At 34.4% G+C, this 22,032-nt stretch overlaps 2 protein-coding genes and 1 pseudogene across 2 annotated transcripts; 1 reads left to right on the plus strand and 2 right to left on the minus strand.

The window, feature by feature from the left end:
- Positions 1–427: 427 nt before the first annotated feature.
- LOC143614050 (phytosulfokine receptor 1 pseudogene) lies at positions 428–2,505 on the plus strand (annotated as a pseudogene).
- An 11,303-nt stretch (positions 2,506–13,808) lies between these two features.
- Positions 13,809–15,558, minus strand: LOC143614038 (tobamovirus multiplication protein 3-like). The gene is made up of 10 exons (XM_077087590.1): positions 15,403–15,558; positions 15,134–15,224; positions 15,005–15,057; positions 14,831–14,923; positions 14,668–14,739; positions 14,473–14,591; positions 14,327–14,390; positions 14,152–14,205; positions 13,987–14,064; positions 13,809–13,901 (listed from the first exon to the last, which is right to left on the minus strand). Exons 1-10 carry the CDS (start codon positions 15,556–15,558, stop codon positions 13,809–13,811), a joined length of 873 nt encoding a protein of 290 aa, XP_076943705.1.
- A 3,127-nt stretch (positions 15,559–18,685) lies between these two features.
- LOC143614037 (uncharacterized protein At2g02148-like) lies at positions 18,686–21,692 on the minus strand. Its single transcript, XM_077087589.1, has 9 exons — positions 21,616–21,692; positions 21,160–21,366; positions 20,426–20,531; positions 20,000–20,338; positions 19,760–19,922; positions 19,558–19,681; positions 19,426–19,479; positions 19,111–19,326; positions 18,686–18,995 (listed from the first exon to the last, which is right to left on the minus strand). Exons 2-9 carry the CDS (start codon positions 21,340–21,342, stop codon positions 18,894–18,896), a joined length of 1,287 nt encoding a protein of 428 aa, XP_076943704.1. The 5' UTR covers positions 21,343–21,366; positions 21,616–21,692; the 3' UTR covers positions 18,686–18,893.
- Between the last annotated feature and the right edge of the window lie 340 nt (positions 21,693–22,032).

Raw genomic sequence — 22,032 nt, forward strand, 5'->3', positions numbered from 1 at the left:
CAAATAGTGCCAGCAGAAACTAATTAGTTTATAAAATAATGGAATTATAGATAAATCCATACATTGTTTAGTCTGAGACTTTGAGAGACAGACCATTATTGAAGGCAAATGGTGCCCCCAGGAAATAAATTCATAAAAAAATTGAATTAGAGATATATCCACAACTTTCCCCAAACAGAAGGGACCAAAAGTGTAACTTTTTCATTAAAAACTAAAATAATAACCTCTCCAAGAAAAAGAAAAAAAAAAAACCGTTGACTTGTTTTTCCTGCTAAAAAGAACCATCGAACAAGAGTAGCTGATAACAGAAACTACATCCATCACTTTCAAATTTCAATCAAGCCATTTTGAAAGTAAGTTAATACTTCACTCACTCGCTGTATACTATTACTAAACAAGATTTCATACACAAATCTTCATTGCTCAAATGGATGTAGTTTTTGGGATATTGGTATTTGCTTTGATCTCTCTACAAAGTCAGGTTGTTGTAACTTCACAGAATCTGACATGCAATTCCGACGACTTGAGAGGCTTAGCGGGTTTCATGAAAGGATTGGAATCACCGATCGTTGGATGGTCCTCTTCTTATTGCGGCAACTGGGTAGGCACCACTTGTGATTCGTCTTCTGGTAGGATCATTGGATTACAACTCCCGAATAAAACATTACATGGTATGGTCTCTGATTCAGTTTCCTATTTAGATCAGCTTACAACACTCAATCTTTCAAACAATTTGCTTTCGGGACCTCTTCCAAGTTCCCTTTGTCATCTCATTCATTTGGAAAAAGTTGATTTGAGGGGGAATGAATTTAATCGAGTTTTACCGGTTAGCATAAATCTGCTTGCGCTTCAAGAATTAGACATCTCTGATAATAACTTTATGGGTTTGCTTCCGGTTGATTTATGTGCTAACTCCAGGGGAATTCGAGTCCTTAATTTTGCGGTGAATTATTTCACTGGAACTATTCCAACACAAATCGAGAATTGCAGTTTTCTTGAACATCTTTCTGTTGCATCTAATTTTATTTCTGGTATCATACCGGACTTCTTACTCAGATTACCAAGAATGCAGGAATTGACTCTCGATGACAACGAGTTCACCTCCATATCCGGAATTGGTAATTCTTCCAGTCAACTGGTCCGTCTGGATGTTTTGGCCAACATGTTCTCAGGAAATATACCTGATTTCTTTCATAGCTTTCCGAAGTTAAGTTACTTTTCGGCTCATTCTAATAATCTCTCTGGTAGAATACCTCCATCGTTGTCAAATTCTGGATCTATTTCTTTTCTCAACTTGAGAAACAACTCTTTAGATGGTCATATCGATCTTAACTGCTCAATTATGGTCAACCTTACTTCCCTTGATCTGGGCAGTAATAACTTTTTTGGTACATTTCCTGCAAATGTTGCATCTTGCCTCAAATTAAAAGCTTTAAATCTTGCAAGAAACAAATTCACAGGCCAAATTCCAGAAAGTTTTAAGAACTTTGAGTCTCTTTCTTACCTTTCACTTTTCAATTGCAGCTTCACTAACCTCTCATCAACTCTTAAAATCCTCCAACACTGCCCTAATTTAACTGTTTTGGTTCTCACTATGAACTTTTACGCCGAACAGCTGCCATCGATGATCTACAGTTCAAGGCTCTCAAAGCTCTAGTTATCACCAATTGTGGGCTCACAGGTAGCGTTCCATCATGGTTAAGCAGTTTAACACAACTGCGCGCAGTTGTTGGATTTGTCTTATAACCACTTGACGGGAACGATTCCTGCCTATTTAGGCGATTTTAAGTCTCTCTTTTACTTGGATCTATCATACAATAGCTTTTCCGGAGAGATACCCAAGAATATAACACAGTTACAAAGCTTGATTTCAAGAGATATCTCACTAGCAGAAGCCTCACCGGGTTTCCCCTTCTTCAAGAATAGTAACATGAGCAATAGGGGGTCAAAATTACAGTACAATCAGATCATGAGATTCCGCCACTATTAGACCTCGGTGACACCCTTCTAACTGGACCAATCTGGCCCGAGTTTGGGAACTTGAAAAAACTGCATGTTTTGGACTTGAAACACAACCGTTTGTCAGGTACAATTCCGAGTTCTTTATCAGGTATGAGGGACTTAGAGACGCTGGATTTGTCCTATAATAATTTAATAGGACCAGTCCCTCCCTCATTGGAGAAACTAAGTTTTTTGTCCAAGTTTAGTGTCGCGTATAATGATCTAAAGGGAGTTATTCCAACTGGAGGCCAACTTCTTACCTTTATAAACTCTGGCTTTGAAGGAAACCCCGGTTTATGTAGTGATCTTTCAATTATGAAATGCCAGAAAAATCAAGACTCGAAGACTCCAGAATATGAGGATGGATATGATGATGATGATGGATTCTCCATCCTTCGTTTGCTTGTGTTCACTGGGTTTGGATTTGGTTTCTTACTCACTGTCATATCATTGCTACTTGTTCCTAGAATTCGGGGAACATTAAAAATGGATAAATTTGAGTAAATTCAATTTGTGTTCTTCCGTAATCAATGGGTTGAAATGTGATAATGGTGTAAATATATTATGATGCCCAGTTGTAAATGTTGCATTGTTCAAGTTCTATTGGCCTTAAATGTGTGCTATAATGATCTCATTACATGAATCAAGACAATTGAGCATTGAGCAGAACGTATTAAACATGAGTTGTTTTTACTTGAAAGTATTCTGGCATATATATATGTTGGTTGTGATTAGATTATTTATATTGACTCCTCTATTGTATATATAGATTGGCTCATTCTTTTATCATGTATATTATTCTATAGTGGTGAATATAATATAAATGGGCACATGTTAGAGGTATGAGGTTGGTGTCGTCGTACTCGCCCAACGGGAGACTTTGATAATTTTTAAGTGTACATGACCATTTTTCTAATTTTCTTTAATAATAAACTCTCATACAAAAGGGGAACTTTTCAACATGGCCCTTTATTGAAAAAGATTTAAAATATGTCCCTCCTAATTCAAGTTTCCAGATTTGTCCGCAAGCTATCTCGTCGTCGACGACCTGTTAGATTATCAAGACGACGAGTTAATTATCCAACTGTAAAGCGTCGCGGCCTACCCGTTTTATCTACTACGCGTCGTGGCCTACCCGTTTTAACTACTAGCGCGTTGTGACCTACCTGTTTGACTACTAACAACAAATTTCCATATTCTTCTTTTCTTTTATTAATTTCCATGAGATGGTTGTAGTGTTTACGGCTATTCGATCTTTTTCTCTCCCTACCAAGTCAGGTTCCCATGTGATTTCAACATGCAATTCCAACGACGTAAGAGGATTAAAAGGTTTCACGAATGCACGCATTGCAATCACCAATTGATTTGAGTGGGAATGAATTTAATCGATTTTTACCGGTTAGTGGAAACAGTTGATCTGGCGTAGCTGATGTAACGAATTTTGATTGAAAGATAATAGGGCTAGCATTTCTTTATTTCTTTTGAACTGTGACTTTCTTGCGTGTTAGACCACCGTACTCTTCAAATGTGAAGAGCCCAATATTGCCCTACTCTGACCAGATTATGTTGTCTTAACCGGACTCACGTTGGTTTTTAAAGTTTGACTTGAGCGTTCCCCGGGAAACCATACCGTTGGCTGTCACTTGACAGTCGTTGTGCCATTAGACGAGTAGAACTCTTAGGCTTAACACACGGTGATACGAAAATCCGGGTGGACTCAGGGTTCGAACTGATAACCTTTACACAATGCCTAGCTCAAATCTTTTATTGTCATTATCCACACAAAGTGACATAAATGATGATCAACCTTAGGCCTCCACCTAAGAATTCAAGTCTCCTACCGCTAGGCAACAAGTGAGGAATAAAAAAAATAGACCTAGCTTCTTTGATGAACAATTTTTTATGTGTATTTTTGAAATTTTTTATCAACTACGACTTCTTTTTTTTTTTTTTGGTAATTTTCCCTTCGCATTTCTACATGATGCATTTCAAGCCATACATATGATTTGGTTTGTTTTCAAACCAAACTTTTGACTTTCTTTTTATGTTTCATTTTTTTTAATTTATTTTTCGTTTTCATGTCATTTTGTCAAAGTCGCCGGTTCTCCATCTATTACGTACTCTTCTCGTTTTATTATAACTTACTATTTCCTTGAAGTTGCATAGAAAGTAGTCCTTTTGAAAAAAGATTTTTAATGGAGTCTATTTATTTATTACAAGTTACTTCATTTCAAAACTGATTTTAATTCATATGCCCTTTAACTTTATTTTAACTATAATAATTAACTGAACAAAGAGGAAGAGCCTATGATAACAATAAAAAAAGCACTGAAATGTTTAAAGACGGCAAATAGAGCTTAAACAAACTTGTTCGATTGTTTTAACACCGAGAGCATTGAGTGTTGAAGGAATTTAACAAATGATGAGAGGTTACTGAAGCTGCATTTAGAAAGTGAAATGTACGAAAGACCGGAAAGTATTATAGTTTACTACAATCAAGTCCCAGATCGATAATAAAACACGAACTAAACGAATAACTCTCGTTTATATTAATCAGAAAATCTCACTCAAAAAACTGATTACAATATCTCAAACCCTAACTCGGTTTGACTCTTGATGAACCCTAACTTGGTTACACCAACTTCACTTATTCTAATGTCTAACCATAACTGCTCATATAGGCTAACCAAACTTGCTAGTCAAGACATTACCAAATATAATAAACCCTAATAATTCTTGGGCTGGGCTTTACACTTGGGCCAAACAACTATTGAGCCAACAATCACCCCTCAATTGTTGTATCCGACTCACCCCCTAATTTCCTACTCGAAATTGGCGGATCTTCAACTTCACGCTTGTCATCCTTTTCTTGAGTTTCCCGAGGCTTTTATTGATCTCTTGCAATGTTCTTTGGGCTCCACTTGGCTTGAAGTAACACTTGCTTCGTTTGATCATTATACGCCTTCCCTTGGGCTTGAATCTCTTTCTTGACCGCGCTTTTAGTTTCTTGAACTCCCTTCATTGGACTTTGAATTTTGGAACTTGGATCTTTGATTGGAATCTGACTCGTACATGGCTTGTCTTCTTTCAATCCAATACTTTGAAGATCCCGACCTGCAAAATTCTTCATTCCAATGATAGCTCGTTTACCGGGACTTGCTATCTTGAGACCAATCTTGTACAATTGGTCCTTGGTCCTTGTCACCTTCATCAAAAGTTTACCTGTATCATCTTTAATGGTTAGCAAATCATGTTTCATGTGAATCTCGCATCCACCTTCCGTTGCATGACCAAGACTTATGATATTGCACTGTAGGCTCGGGATGTAGTAGACATCGTTCAACAGGCGCTGCTCTCCCGTTTTCCCTTCAATTAAGACCGACCCTTTTCCCCGAATATCAATACAAGATTCATCTCCGAACTTCACCGTTCCCATTTCGTGTTCATTCAATTCATAAAAGTACGCTTTATTACCCGTCATGTGATTCGATGCTCCGTTGTCGAGATACCAAACATCTTTCTCCATCGGCTCGGTTTCGAAACGCTTTGGAATCACCCCGTCTTCATTCAGAAAAACCATTTTCTGATCACCTTTTATCATAAACAAAGATGGATCAAAATCATCAACTTTGTTCAAATTAGATTCTTCCTTTTTCTTCATACGTTCCGGGCACATAGACGCAAAGTGACCAAACTCATCACAACGGTAACACTGAACCTGTGATCTATCCTTTCTTCCCCTTTGACGATCATTGGTTCTTCTTTGTCCCTTATGACTTGACCCACGATCTTGACCACCTCGGTTTTCACAACCATCTTGATCCTCATCCTCTCGGTCTTGACCTCCGGTTTCACGGCCTCTTCCACGCCCCTTTGAACTCGGCCAACCCTTACCTCGACTACTGGACTGATCATACAACTTACCTTTGTAACTACTTTTCGATCGATTAAAAAGTAACTGACCTTGTGTATTTGAAACTCGTTCTCTCCCTCGTAGACGTTCCTTAAATGCCTTAAGTCTTCCAATAGCATCTTCAAACATCAAACTATCGAGATCAACACTTTGCTCTATTGAGGCTACAAGTTGGAAATACTTATCTGGAACCGCATCCAATAACTTATTCACCAAGACATCTTGCTCGAACACATGACCTAGACTTGTTGCCTTTGAAACCAAACTTGTTATTTTTCCCGCAAACTCGTCAGCAGTCTCGTTTTCCGCCATCTTGAGTTTCTCAAATTCACTTTTCAAAGTTAGCAGTCGAGCCTTTTGAACTCGCTCGGCCCCAACATACCGTGCTTTCAAAGTCGTCCATATATCTCGGGCATTCTTGTATTGAGAAATCTGAAGAAGAATATCACCATCCACCACTTGAAACAAAAACGATCTTTCCGTTTTATTCTTCTTCGCATCAATAACCGCACCCTCTTTTGGTTGAACAACATCCCATAGGTCTTGATCGTCCAAAATCGCTTCCACTACAATCGCCCATGTGATGTAATTAGTTCCATTCAGCTTTGGAACCTGTAACGAAATCCCCCCACTTACTTTGGGTTGGATTACCGGTCTTCCTTCGTCACCTGCCATTGACATCGAACCCCTTTGCTCCACTTCTTTGAAACAAATATAAGCCAAACAGTCTTGAACAACTTTTCAGACACGAACCTACTTGTTCGCAAACCCGGTTAACGAATACCTCTCGAAAAACCGAACACGTGTAAAACCACTAGAACCTGCCATAAAAAAACAAAACTCTTGTTATCGTAAAACGACGGCACCGGGAATAAATTTGCGACAGTGATATAAGGCCAAATATATATAAATCCCTTGTATATTTAATATAATATTTTATTAGTTTTCGTTTGGTTTTTATTAGAATTTGTATATTACTAATTCATTTGAATATTTTAGGTTTCGAGTTACAATCATGTCGAAAAGAGGGCGAAAATAAGCAAAATGGGAAAAGGCCCGTCGCGCGGCACTTTGGGCTCAGTTTTCTAGAATCTTCTACAAATATTAAGTCTATAGGCTAAGATTTCTAGAATCTTCTACAAGTATTAAATTTATGGGCTCAGATTTCCCGAATCTTCTACTAATTTTAAGTTTATGGGCCTTGAAAGTCTATATAAACACCCATAAACTTAACCCTAATCATAACCTGAATACCCTAGAAGAGCCATACAAATTTTGGGAGTTCCAAGGCTTAGGATTGCAACTTTTGAAGGCTTTGGAGTTGAAGAATCATCCGGTGGTGCGCGTATTGGTTGAAAACGAAGAACACGGGTTTTATCTTCTGTTTTCTTTCGTCTTTTATATCCGCCATGAATTCTTATTTGATTGTTTTGTTTAAACCTAAGATGTTAGGCTAAACATTATAGACTGCCTATGTTTATGATGAACCTATTTTGACGTTGTATTTTGATTTGGGATTTATTTATCGTTATGGTTTTATGATTTAGTAAAAGGTTTAATTATATTAAATTAATGCGTATGGATATTTAGGATTGTTTGATTAATTGTTATTATTCCATAGTTGCCTTGATTATTGTTTGTCATTATGATAGGTTGCTATTAGGTCATCTATTTTGTGTTTTTGACTATTTTATGATTGATTCGCGATTAGATCATAGGAATAATAATTATTAATTAAATAAACCTAAATCTAAATCTAAATCTGTTTAGTTAATAATACTGCTAACCTAAATCTGTAAAGTGCTAGGTTATTGTTAGATCTTTATTATTTGATCTTGCTAGATTTAGTTCTTCATAAGGAATCCGTCTAGGTTTGATTATTTAATTATTGTCTATTGAATCAATTAAATATATTAAACTGTCTTTGATTTCCGCGCTGTAAGGTAGGATTTCGTATAAAGGAACTAAGTCATAAATAATTAGGTGACCGTAAGGAAACTTGATTTTTAATACTTGTGTGCATTAAAACTTATTAGAAACCCATAGGTGTCTCTTTAGAAGGGTCAGGGGTCCTGTTTGGGTTTTCTCTTAGGTGTCTATTTTACGATCCCAGTCCATAACTAAATATTTTTCCGATTAATTAATAACTAAAATTTAGGGGATTCTAGCCTAGGTAGTTATCTCATCATCATCTGAATTAAGTCCAAGTTCTAAATTTAAGTCGTCTTTAGTTTTCTTAATTAGTTTTAATTAGTTTAAAATTAGTTTATTAGTAACAAATAACAAATAAATAGCCGTGTCTGTAGTGGAGTCTAATTTAGCTAGTTTACGTAATTAAAAGAGTCTCGTGGGTTCGATATCCGGACTTACTTAGATTTACTAGAGTCGATCGGTTCACTTGCCGGTTAGTAGTTTAGTCGAGTTTTAGAGAGTCTAGAGTATTACTTAGTGTCTAGATTAGCGTAATTTTAGTTAATAATATTAAACTACTTTTAGCACATCAGACAGCCTGCTTCAATTTTGCCTTCGAAACAAGTTCTTGCCTAGTTCTGAATCTCTCTCAGAACCAAACACACATCACTTATAACTCGTTATTTGAATTGGGCCAACAAATTGTCATGGAACGCTCATGGGAGGCCAATTCACAAACTTTATGTTGTTTATTTAGTTGGGCAATTCAAATTGCCATAGAAAGCTCATGGGAGGTCAACTCATTTGATATGATTGGTTATTTCATTTTTGGAAAATTCTATAAAACATTTACTTAAATGCTTCAAACTCATACATATTATTTTAATTCTTGACTCGCCCTCGAGTCTTCACTAGTACTAATTCATATACATACATATACGCATCCCCATAATTTCATATCAACTCATTCCTACAACTCACCTGTCATCTTACACATTTTCATTCTTGGACCTCACAGGATGTTTTCCTTAGGAAACCATAGTCGTAATCAACATCGTCCGTCGGCTGCCCGTGATCACCGTTTGACTGCTAGGATCACTAAGGAGATTGCTGCTGCTATGCTTGGGATTGCTACGAGTATGCCATGGGAGGAATTCAAGGAAGCTATTGCTCTTGCTACCTCACGTCCCGATGACCCTGTTGAAGATGGAACTCTACCTCGCGCTGACTCTGACCCTACCTCTGAAAAATCCAAAGCCAAATCCTTAACTACTGCTAAGGCTAAACCCAAACCCATTTCGCGCAATGACAACTATTCTTGTCACAAACGTAAGTTCAACGCTGCTAGCCAAACCAACCCTTCACCCTCCAACCAAAATGCTCCTAACAAGAAACCCTATACCGGACCTTACCCATTATGCTCTATTTGTAACTATCATCATCCGATCCAATCCTTGTGCCATCTTTGTACCCAATGCAATCGTTATGGCCACCTTGCAAATGTTTGTCGTACGCCATCTACTCCTAAACCCCCTACTACCCGTGCTTGCTACCATTGTGGAGATCCTAGTCATTTTCGCAATATGTGCCCTCACCAAACCAATGTTCACCAATCTTAAGATAGGATTGCACCCTACTACATACCTAATGCTTCTCAAGTCCCGACCCATCAACCATATCCACTGCAAACTCCTATCACCAATATGACTCACCCTTATCCAACTCCATACCCGCAAGTTCAAGTTTACCAAGCCTACACCACCCAAACCTCACTAGTGTCGTCTTTCCAAGTTCAACCTACTCCATATCCACCTGCATCGACTGCTCAAGTTATTATGGATTCAACTACCTCAAGTGCTCCAAGGCAAGTGAATCACATCTACCGTGGCTGAAGATGCTTGAAGACTCTAAAGATTTTTGTTGTTTTCCTATCTTAAGATTATCTCATCTTTTCATTATTGCATTGTATCGACTCTTTAGCTATTCGCGACATTTGATGATTTCAATTTGAACTCTTTAAGTATTTCATTCTATGAATAAAGTTTCCTTTATCAAAATTAAACTATTAGGATCTTGTATCTCTATCTCATTATCTTATTCTTGATTATCTTAATAACATCTAAATCATCAAACCTATTTTCTTCAGTTTTCGAAATTTTACTTTAAAAGCAAAAGATGTTTTCGAAATCATACGGTTTTATGAATTCAACTATATCATTTGTTAATTATAATGTGAAATTATATTTAGAATTATCAAAACAATTGTTTCCTCTTAAAAATTTTATTTTAAATTTTTTTTATAAACCACATGATGAAACGAATTATGCGGACCATCCGACGATAAGAGTAATTATAGATGCATACATAATTATTCACGTCCTCGCATGGAAATCATAATACATACAATTATGTGTCATGATTTAGAACCTAAGGTAGCTTGGGTGACGGTACAAATGATGGAATGATAAGGACATGGTGGATACGCCGCTGGTACATCCTATATATAAGTGCCCTTACCGGATTGTCATTTGAAGCGCTGCTTCGGTTATTAAAAGTTCTATGTTATGATATTTTCATTAAAAAGATTAATTGTTTAAAGAACGATAATGTTGTGGTTTTCCTTAATTTCGGGACGAAATTCCCTAAAGTAGGAGAGACTGTAACAACTCGGATTTTCCAAACCCGTAATTGGTACTCATAACCTGACCCGTTTTAAACTCGGGAAATTTTAACATCGAAAATTATCGCGTTTATCGAGTAATTATTATATAATTATTATTTGTTTATTATATCTATTTAATATATATTCAACTTTGAAAAGTGTACACTTTTAACCCAAAAACCCAACTTAAATCCTCTATCGTTCCCACCTTCAATCTATAAGGACCAAAGTACAAATTCTATAAATTAAATTTATTCCTCTTTGGTCCCTGAACCCAGACCCGTAAACCATATCCATCTACCCAAAACCGTGACCCGTTTAGTTGCTTGAACCACAATTTTCAATCTAAACTAGGAATTTAATCGCGTATATGATTCCCCGTATCATTTACGGCCTAACCGTCTTAGTTAATTAGGAAACAAGATCAAGCATTACGTATAATTGATATATCAAGAACCGACTTAACCAAGAATCAAATATATACGCTAGGGTTGAATATAATTCAATTAATTCCCTCTACAAGTCCCTCATGCCAGCGCCTATTGAACCCCTAAGATTAATTGGATTGCCGAAGTCTGGATTTACTTGTTCGTCGACCTTATAGCCGGCCCTGTTACGCTAAAATTAACCTGCGTTTAATCATCGTATTAAGTAATAAATTATATGTTTTTGTTCTTCTTGTTGAGCTTTACAATAGCCCTAATGTTAATTAAACAAACGAATAACAAATTGTTCAATTGAGAATCTAGGGTTTCTAATCAATTTGGGTTTAAATGGATTCTGTATATATGTTACTAGTTTCATATTGTTTAACAACTGACACACCAGCTCAGTTGGATGGTGTGTGTGTGTTCAAATTTCAGGCTTGCTGCCACCCGGGTTCGAGTCCCAGCTAGGCCAAGTCTTTTGATATTTTTTTTATTTAAGGGTTTAAAACTTGTTTTATTGATATATAATATATTATAATTAATATTACTTATTAAATAACAATATTTTATTTATACCGACATCATAAGTTAACGTTTCATGTCAAATGGTTTCGATACAAGTTTTCGTGTGTGTGTGTGTATATATATATGTGTATGTATTATAAGTATATATTTATTTATTAAACCATCATTATTTTATTAAAACCAACACCACTATTGATGTTTCTCATTGTTAAAAACGTTTTTATAAAATTGTTCATAATTATTTTATATATATATATATATATATATATATATATATATATTAATCTTTTTAAAACAAGAATTATAATAAATGTATTAAGCATGATTAAAAGTGTTAATGATATTTTTACCATCGAAATTCATTAAGGATTTTAAAATATAAATTTTATAACAATTATATACTTAAATGGTTATTATTATAAATAGATCTCAATCCATATTTATTTAAACTAATTATTCGTAAACCGGATTTTATAACAAACAATGATTTTTATAATTAAAATGATAACAATAATCCGTAGAGATCAATCGTTTAATCCGTAACATACCAAATCATAATTGTAACTCAAATCACATCAAAATCTTAAATTCGTTATACATGTTATATCATTATAATTCACTCGTAATATCATTTAATTAGGATTCTTGTCGATAATTCTCGAAGAGTGTGATTTCCACCTTCTTGTCATAAACATTCCCGTTTGGCTTATTCAACCAGGTGAGTTTTATCATTCCCCTATTTTACTCGATTTTCATAAACGTTTTGGGGACATATGCGTATATAATACTATACATACATATCTATATATACATACATATCAAAAATAGCAAACGTGTAATTGTGCGTGATTAATCAAATCTACTTTTTATGTGCTTATGTGTTATTGTATTTATTCGTTTGACATATCCCCTTGTAGAGGGTTCTCATTCTATTGACCACCGCCTGATTCGCTTGGCAACGGTCTTATTCTTATATGCTTATGGTTGATTCACTAGCGCCCGATTCGTTTGGCAATGGTTTAATCGACAACTTACATGCTTATGGTTTGATTTCATTGCTGCATTTATTACGTTTTGCTTATTTATTATATTATTCTTATTTTATTACAAAACTGGTGGTAAACTCACTCAACATGTGTTGTTGACCAAAACTCTATTTTCTACGTATATGCAGGTTGCCTGAGTTGAAGGATGGACACTTAGAAAGACTTTAGGGTTGGTTATATTGAAGACAAATTTAAATTCAATTGACTATATTTATTTATTTAAATTGTATTGTTGTAATTGAATATCGTATATCATTTGAATCAAATAATTAATTAGATATTGTCACATTTTATATATGATAGTATCTTCGAGCTGTAAGCAATCGGTTCACGCCCCGGCATTTCCGCCTTAGGTTGGGGTGTGACACCGTTGATCCGCCTCACCGCCGATCAAAGTTAACTCGATTATCGATTTCTTAAACTTGGCTCTGATACCAATTCAAGTCCCAGATCGATAATTAAACACGAACTAAACGAATAACTCTCGTTTATTTTAATCAGAAAATCTCACTCAAAAAACTGATTACAATATCTCAAACCCTAACTCGGTTTGACTTTTGATGAACCCTAACTTGGTTACACCAACTTCACTTATTCTAATGTCTAACCATAACTCGGCTTATATGGACTAACCAAACTTGCTAGTCAAGACATTACCAAATATAATAAACCCTAATAATTCTTGGGCTGGGCTTTACACTTGGGCCAAACAATAATTGAGCCAACATACAACGCCCTCTTCCTCACCATTTTCAATTTTTATCCCCACCAACGACTTCAACACCGTCGGTCCCAACCGAAACAAAGACGATTGACTTGTATCCCCTTATGTTCGTCTTCTCCTCAGTGGGTAAATCAAAATGTCCAAATTGAAGGTGTGAGTGCATGAGAATATATCCACATAAGGTATAAGTAAACATGAGGAAGGGGAAAAGGTGATTTTTGGCAATGAGATGAACACAAACGCAACTAAATATTTGCAAATCCAGTTTTGCTATAATCTGACACTAAATTTGTTTTAAGAGAAACGTGTTAAACATGTGCTTACGTCCTTAAGTTTCTTAATTACTGTCTTCCACTTCTACTCCTATATATACATGTTTGTACTCGTATTTTGTATTGTAATACGAATTATTGAATTAAGGAACAAATCTTTCAATATTTTATTACTACAGATGAGAGATCAGTTTCTTTTACAAGCTTTCAAAATCTTCGCACTCCACGGATTCAGCTTCTGGACATATCCTGCATTTCAATAGAAAAACCAGTTCCGTTAAAGAAATCTTTTCTTCATTTCACATCATCACGAATTCATAATATTCTCAGCGTATATTGTGATATTGATTTATCCCTCGTTTAGGCGGCAACTTCTTCAAAATAAAGAGAACTAGAGCTGAAGGTAATATCTCCACCGACTGTTTAAATGAAAATTATGAGTCGCAGAAAAACGTCGCAAAGAACTAGGCATAAGACACATTGAATTAAAGCAAGGAAGCTTACCAAGTAGTATACAAAGTTCAAAACAGGATGTTCCAACAAATCCAGGTTGGCAACACTATGAAATGCATTAAAGCACATCTAACCATCAAAAAATGATAATAAAATAAGTATAAATGAATATAAATATGTTCATGTAACAATCTTAGCAACGAAATGCCGACTTACCATGATGCATCTTATGAGGAAACATGTAAAGCAGATACTTGTGACATATCCAACCTGAATGAAGAAAAAAAAATCAAAATATCATGTTATAATATATATATATACACACACACACACACACACATAGATATAATTGATCAATTTGATAAAAACGGTTTAACGTATATGTGCATGCCTCCTGCAACTTCTTTCGCCGGCCTTTTGATTCCACAGGAAATCGTTGCAACATTAAAAAGAGCCTGCAACCGGTGAAATTATATTATACATTTATAATATATAAAAATACTGAACTTAACATATATACATAAAATTATGAAGTACCTTCCTCCAAATAGCAGAAAGCTCAAGGCAGCAAACAAACACACCCCCGAAAAGAACATCTTGGAGAGCATCACCATAACACGCACTGGCTTCCACCAGATCATTAGCCACAATGTTATCTGTTAAGAAATTAAACGTTACATTAATTACCCGCGTCATATTTCATCTGAATAAAAATATCTTTTACGGTTTTACCTGTATTGCGTAGATTATTCCATTTACTGTGTAAAAGATAGGCCGAAGACAATCAGTTGAAACAGCCCGAGCCTGTCAAAGGTTACTTGCATTAACATTCAACACCAAATCACCAAGTTTTATGTTTTTAAATCACATAATGCATGAATAATATTAACCGAACCTGGTAGTAAATTTCAGCCCAAAATAACACCAGGAGCGCGTAGGTGGTGAAAAATGCAAGGCTTGGTACATCAAGCAAGATATGTTGTGGAATCTGATCAAACAAATTATACAACATTAAGTATTATTATCACTACTTAATTAACACAATAAGTTTTTCAAACAATATTCTAACCTCTTGTTTTAAGTTTTGAATATCGCGACGAAAAACAAAAATTAAACATCTAACTGCAACAGTAATAATACATTAGTAAACATCACACAAACATATGTTTCATAAATGATACACTCAAAATATACAAACCTGCATTAACCACAAAATTAAGAAAATGAAAGACCTTCTGAGTCGTCCAACCGTACTCCGGCAGTCTTTGTTGTATCCGAACCAATTGCATCTACAACAAAACACAAAATCACAAGTCACACTTGTGTTAATTTCTAAAATTCAAAAATAATAAAAGCAACATAAAACTCAAAAATAAAAATATTATGTTTCCAAAACACAAAGATGAATAACAGAAATTGGAACATAATAATAATAATAATAATAATAATAATAATAATAATAATCACCATTGCAACAATAGCAACAAGGCCATAAAGAAAAGCAATAGTATGATAGATTCGATCTTGCCAAAGGGGTGTGTCATTTAATACATGCCACCAATGAGAAGCGTCTTTAATGGTGAACATGATGATCAACGTGGGGCCAAAGAAGGCCCTATACATTGCCGGAGGTTGGACGGTTGAATGGGAGATTAATGTGTTACTGTTTGATGGGTAGTTTTTGATATTGCAGTTGTGAAGAGGCCTGTGAAGGATGTGTTTATTAATTATTATATGTTGAGGATCAACGAGTCGAATGTAGATCGGTTGAGTTGTTTTAAATAATGTTTTGTAACTACCAGAAACAAAAATGTGACTGTATAGTCATGTAGATTGTAGATAATATATATTATAAAATCAGTTTGAGCCACCCGTCTTACGGAGGTTTGTTTTATTTTTTGACGCAGTTTTGTTTGGATTTATGACGTATTTATTAGTTTGTTACGTTCATTACATTTTTTAACGTTTGTTCTCTTTCAATTGAGATATGTAGGTTTTTTAGATTTTTAACGAACAAACATAAACAAACGAACAAGAACAATTTTTTTAAACAAACAAACATGAACAAAAATAAATGTCTTATGAAAAAGGGTAGTTGATGTAGGTGGCGATGGTGGTTGATACATGTGAGTGGAGGTTGACGATGGTGGGTGGTAATCGGAAGTTAACCGGTGATGGAGATGATATACCTACTACGAGAATATGTAGAGGAAAGAAATTAAACCAAGGTTTGATTATGAGAGTGTTTCACAAATAAATGAAATTGTATAACCTGTTTAAGAGCTATCCGGATTTAGCGGACTCAATGACCCGCGAATATTGTTTAATGATTAAGGGGGTATTTCATAAATAAACGATATGTTATAACCTGTTATAATATAAATGGGTAAACGGGTCCCGACCGGGTTAAATTAATATGATCAATGGCTTAAACAGAGAGGGGGGGACAGGTCAGCGTCAATAGACAATTATATATGGGTTTGGATCAAATACAAATGAAATTAACGTGCTAACTGTGAGAATCAAGTAGAGTAATTATATATACAAGTAGAGTAATTATGTAATTACTTTACTTGATTTTCACAATTAGCACGCTAATTTAATTTGTATATTAACCTTTCTTATCTATAATATATATAAACGAAACCCCTAAAATCCTACATGTCGCGACGTGGTCGCTCCCCGCTTTTATGGAAGCTACCAGATTACTTGATTTTTAAATGGAGGCCTCTCATTGATTTAACTCAAATTCATGGGTATGGGTCTTACCAAACCAGATAGCTCTTAAACGGGTTATAACATCTCATTAAATTAAAAAATAATTTTACCAATTATTTTATATGAAAATCCTACAAAATAGGGATATACTAAAATTTAATATCCAATTTAAAAATAAAAAGATATTATTTATAATTAATAAACAATTTTATAATAAAATACATAAGCGGGTCATGGGTCACCAAATCCAGATAGCTTTTTAACGGGTTATGATATATCATTTATTTATGAAACCTTTTTATCATCAAACCCTAAGTATATTATTTACAATAAAGAAAATTAAAATCCAAAAAATAAATATTAAAAAACAAAAAATGTAAAACAGCCATTCTCCCAAGCCATCAGATTGTTTTATTTGTAAATGAAGGTTTCTCACGCATTTGACCCGAATTCACGGGTAAAGATCTCACCAAACCCAGATAGCTTTTAAACGGGTTATAACATCTCATTATATTAAAAATTAGTCTCATAAAATATTTGATATAAAAATCCTATAAAATAGGGATATACTAAAAATTAATATCCTATTTTATTTAAAAAAAATATTATTTATAATTAAGAAACAATTTTATAATAGCTTTTAAACCAGATTATAACATATCATTTATTTGTGAAACCATTTTATCATCAAATCTCAAGTATATTAATTATTGGCATTCTTACAATAAAAAAAATTAAAATCTAAATATACATATATATATAAATATTAAAAATAAATAATGTAAAACAATCCCCGTAATACGGGGATAAAATCTAGTTATATATATAGTTAGATAGATTTTTACAGTTTCTTAAGATATCATTTTTTTGTGAAATTATAAACAATGGGTGACATTATTTTGTTTTTGTAAAGATATATGGTTGATTTTTTTGGTTTGAAACGTTTGAAGTAAAAATTATTGTTAAATAAATTGTGTGTAAATATAAATTCAATTTATTTTAATAATTATTTTATGCTCATGAAAATATTGAATCAATCAAATAGTTTCGTATGATTAGAAACTTAAATATTTGAATGAATTATTAAATTTGTTTAGATCTTGAAAACTGAATACTAATCTTCAAAGTTTTAGAAGATTTTCATTTGGGGAAATTTTGTATAATGGTAACTAAAATTTAATAGTTCAAATTAAGTCATTAAAATTTTAAAAGTATTCCAATTAAGTTATTAAACTTTTATATTTTAATTAGATTATATTCAATGAGAAAATGTTTTAAAATCTTTTTTTTATGTTGATGTGAAGTGATGATTTGGATTTTATTTTTTAATTTAAATTTTTAATATAATTAACGTTTCTTTTATTTCTTAAATTTAACTACATATATTTCAAATCCTAACCCCCACATCTTCTCCTCAATTGTTTTCTTGATGCACAAAAAAACCGATGACGCTCGATTTGAAGATTTAGTGCCTCGTTTGGGCAAAAATTACATTAGTTACATAATTGAAACGCTTTTAAAACTTACTATCATGTTACATTTTCCCTTTTCATTTAAATGAACTATTAAACAAGTTTATATTTTTAGCCGTTCTTTAACGATGGATGAAGTCATGAAAATAAAGTGTTGTTCTTGTTGGTTTTTAAATAAACTAATTATGAACGAATATAAATTAACGTTTTTCTATCCGTTGCTTTCGCTTATTATCAACAATTATAATTATTAAAAGTAACATAATTATTTTTAAGTCTGAATTCTAAAACACAACATTACAACAAACTAATGCTGCCAGTCAACTAGCCAAGGAACACAACTTGGGAGTCCAGTGCACAACTGCACATACATGTTGCAACCATTTAACGAATATAAATTAACGGTTTTCTATTCGTCGCTTTCGCTTATTATCAGCAATAATAATAACTAAAAGTAACATAATTATTTTTAAGTCATAATTCTAAACATTACAACAAACTAATGCTGCCAGTCAACTAGCCAAGAAACACAACTTGGAAGTCCAGTCCACAACTGCACATACATGTTGCAAGCATTTAACTATATACATACAAACTCTACTACAATATATACATATACCCTGCCTGCATAACGCAAAAACACGTAACTGTCCTAACTGTAAAAACAATACTAACAAAATCAACACAATCAATGTGGTTCTGAGATTGCACACACAGGGTTCATCTACCATGTGCCAACAGATTGCTAGGTTACAACCACTAAAAACATTATGTTCCCAGCCTCTTCACACCGCACTCTGAGCAGAACTTGGAAGTTTCACGCAAATATGGAGCACCACATTCATCACAAAACTTTGCAGGACTCGTTGGCTATAACACCAAATCACAAGCAATTTACAAACTAAAGCGAGTGAAAAATGTTTCAATTTAATTAGTTACCAGAAACCAATTCAACAAATAAAAGCCAAGAGTTAAAAAAATTCACCAGTACATGCAAGCGACCTCCAAGATGACCAAGTGGTTGTAAACAAGCCATTTGTTGAGACATGGAAGATGGACCCTGTGTGTGCCCAATCTCAGAACCACATTGACCGTGTTGAGAATACTGACCATGGCCCATAGATTGGTGGTTTGGGTTCACCATATGAAATTGACCCTGGTGTGGAAGACTTTGCATATGCTGTTGTTTTGATGGTGTCTGCTGCTCAACATATAATAATCGGTTGTAAAAGACATGGCACTTATCATATTATCAAATAATCAAAATCAAGATTACTAAGGAGTAAGGAACATATCTTACTTGATAGCCTTGAGCAACAGACATTGGAGAAGAATTATCAGCACCAGGAAAAGTCTAAACAAATTAATAAAGGTAAAATCATGATTAACTCCGATATTAATATAAGTATAAAAGAAATATTTATAAACTTACTGGAAAACCAGGAATGTTTGAAACAGAGTTTGATCCCGTGCGCCTATATTTATGCCTTGGGGCATAAAACTTGTAGTCAACATGAGAGACGGCTACATCGTTTCTACCAGTCAACCTCTTAAACCTATATTAAAAAAAGTCAATTTAATTGTCCATACTCTATTAACTAATTATAATATTGAAGTTTACACATGAAACTTACCACTCCGAATTATCTGCATGCGTTATTGTTGGCTTTTCAATAATATCCAAACCATTGACAACAACAAAACGAACCCGTTTCTCTTCTTGTATCACTAATTCAGGAAACCTTGACCTTGTTTCAAAAGAAGTTGCAAGTTCCCGTCTTTTAAACGTGCAATCACCTGCATGACATACATCATTAAATATCTGTCATTAGATATATGCAAAAAGTATTATCGGATAAAAAATAAATAAATACCTTTTCTTGGAAATTTCTTTGCTAGCTTTCTATACAAACCACCAGCAGCTTCAAGTGCAACTCCAATCGTCTTCTCACGCATGCCATCAACTGAAGCAATTCTCATATTTACTTCATTAACCAAAGTTTCATACATATTTGCCACATACATTAACGGCAATACATACTGCGGGTCCCCTTCATATTGAACATCTCTCGTCTTTCTCTTGCTGGTTTTGTCTTCCATCGACTGAGGCATATCAGTCTCAGAATCGGTCACTTCAACAACATGTGATCCAATAAAAGTATCCACCACAAAATCCAAAAATCTCGCTCTCGCAGTTTCTATTGGCGAAATATCTATAAAAGTATATGCAGCTTAAATGTTTAATTTCAGTAGTAAGCAATAATTCACAAGCATACATGTTGTGCAAACTTTAACAGTACCATTGGGTGATAAAATATTATATGAATCCCTTGATGAACCACTAGTATCAAGGCTTGAATGGCCTTGAAGTGGTAAACTATTCTGATAGCTTTCATGCATACACTCCTGCATATGAAACAAATTATACTATAATAATTAGCTAGGCTGTCAATATCGGTGGGATATCGGTTATCGGTCCCCATGTGAAATACCAGTCAAAATATCGGTCAAAATATTAGTAATCAGTGATATTGACTGATATTGGACCGATATTGGACTGATATATCACCGATACATCCGATATTAGTGTTTTAAGTCTAAATATACAATTTTTAGTGTTTAATGTCAGTGTTTTAAGTCTTAATCTTGCTACAATTGTTAGTGTTTTGCAAGTTGCAAAAGATTTGTCAGTGGTTGAAGAGTATACTGAACTGTTAGTGTTAAATTGCTATATATATAAATCCTGGACGATATTATAATTATTGATATCCCACTGCGATACTGATGTCTCAAATATTGGTCCTTGGCCAATATCCGATATTTTTTCGCATTAGCTGCTTAGATAATTATGGGTGTAAACAAACCGAGCCGAACCTAAGCTCGAGCTCTGCTCATTTAGCTTATAGAGAGCTCGAGCTCGGCTAAGAGAGCTTGAGCTCGGCTCATTTCGAGCTCTATTTCTAAAGCTCAAGCTCGGCTCACTTATTATTTATCAATTAATTTGTATATATCTCTATAATTACATAAGACTCACAACAGCACTAGAGTCATCTTCATTATCTAAGCTCCCATCCGTAACCGCACCACGGTCAACCATGGGTTCGATAATCTCACCGGACCGTCCATCGACAGTATTGAGATCATGCAAAGACGTGTCGTCTATATACGAATCAGCCGATCTCAAATTATACTGTTGAACCGGAACCCGAGCTCCCATCTAACTATCCAATTGAATCTGAACCTACAGTTTCCCCAATTAGAAACCCTAGAAATCGAAAACCCTAAACTCACAAAATAAACACGTAATTATTAATCATGTAACCTAACTGTGCTGATTAACCAGCTGTAAAGTTGAGGTGATTAATAATATTATTGAGTGATGAAATTGGGTGAATTTGAAAGGTGAAGATGATATAACGGCTATATATATATATATATATATATATGTATATGTATGTATGTATGTATGTATAGATTGAGGAATACGAACCTGAGGGTGAGCTTGCTTCCGGCAAGTGTAAAGAAGCTCCCGAGCCTGTGAATGATCTCCGTACCAGCACCCGAACCGGCGAGATTGAACGTTTTGTAGTGATATGAGGGGTGGAGAATTTGTATATTCACCCCTTGGAGAATTTGTAAGAGTGTAAATACGTTCGTTGCTAAGAACAAATAATCTCATCTTTTGTGTATTGCCTGATAATAATCTTACTTTTAAAAATTACTATCAACGGGCCAATATTTTAACTATTTTTGTCTTAATGGTTCTCCGTTAAAAAGCACTTAACACCGTTACGTGTTTTTCCGAGTTTTAAACCAATGTTTTAGGGATTTTGATCGGAAGAAGGATAGAGTAAACTGATGTAAAAGTTATCCTGAAACGGTGATCCAAACGATGAAACAGTGTTTC

The sequence above is a fragment of the Bidens hawaiensis genome, unplaced genomic scaffold (genome assembly GCF_021521415.1).
Source record: "Bidens hawaiensis isolate Kalapana, Puna unplaced genomic scaffold, B.hawaiensis_p1.1 tig00038687_1, whole genome shotgun sequence".
In the NCBI taxonomy this organism is placed as follows: domain Eukaryota; kingdom Viridiplantae; phylum Streptophyta; class Magnoliopsida; order Asterales; family Asteraceae; genus Bidens; species Bidens hawaiensis.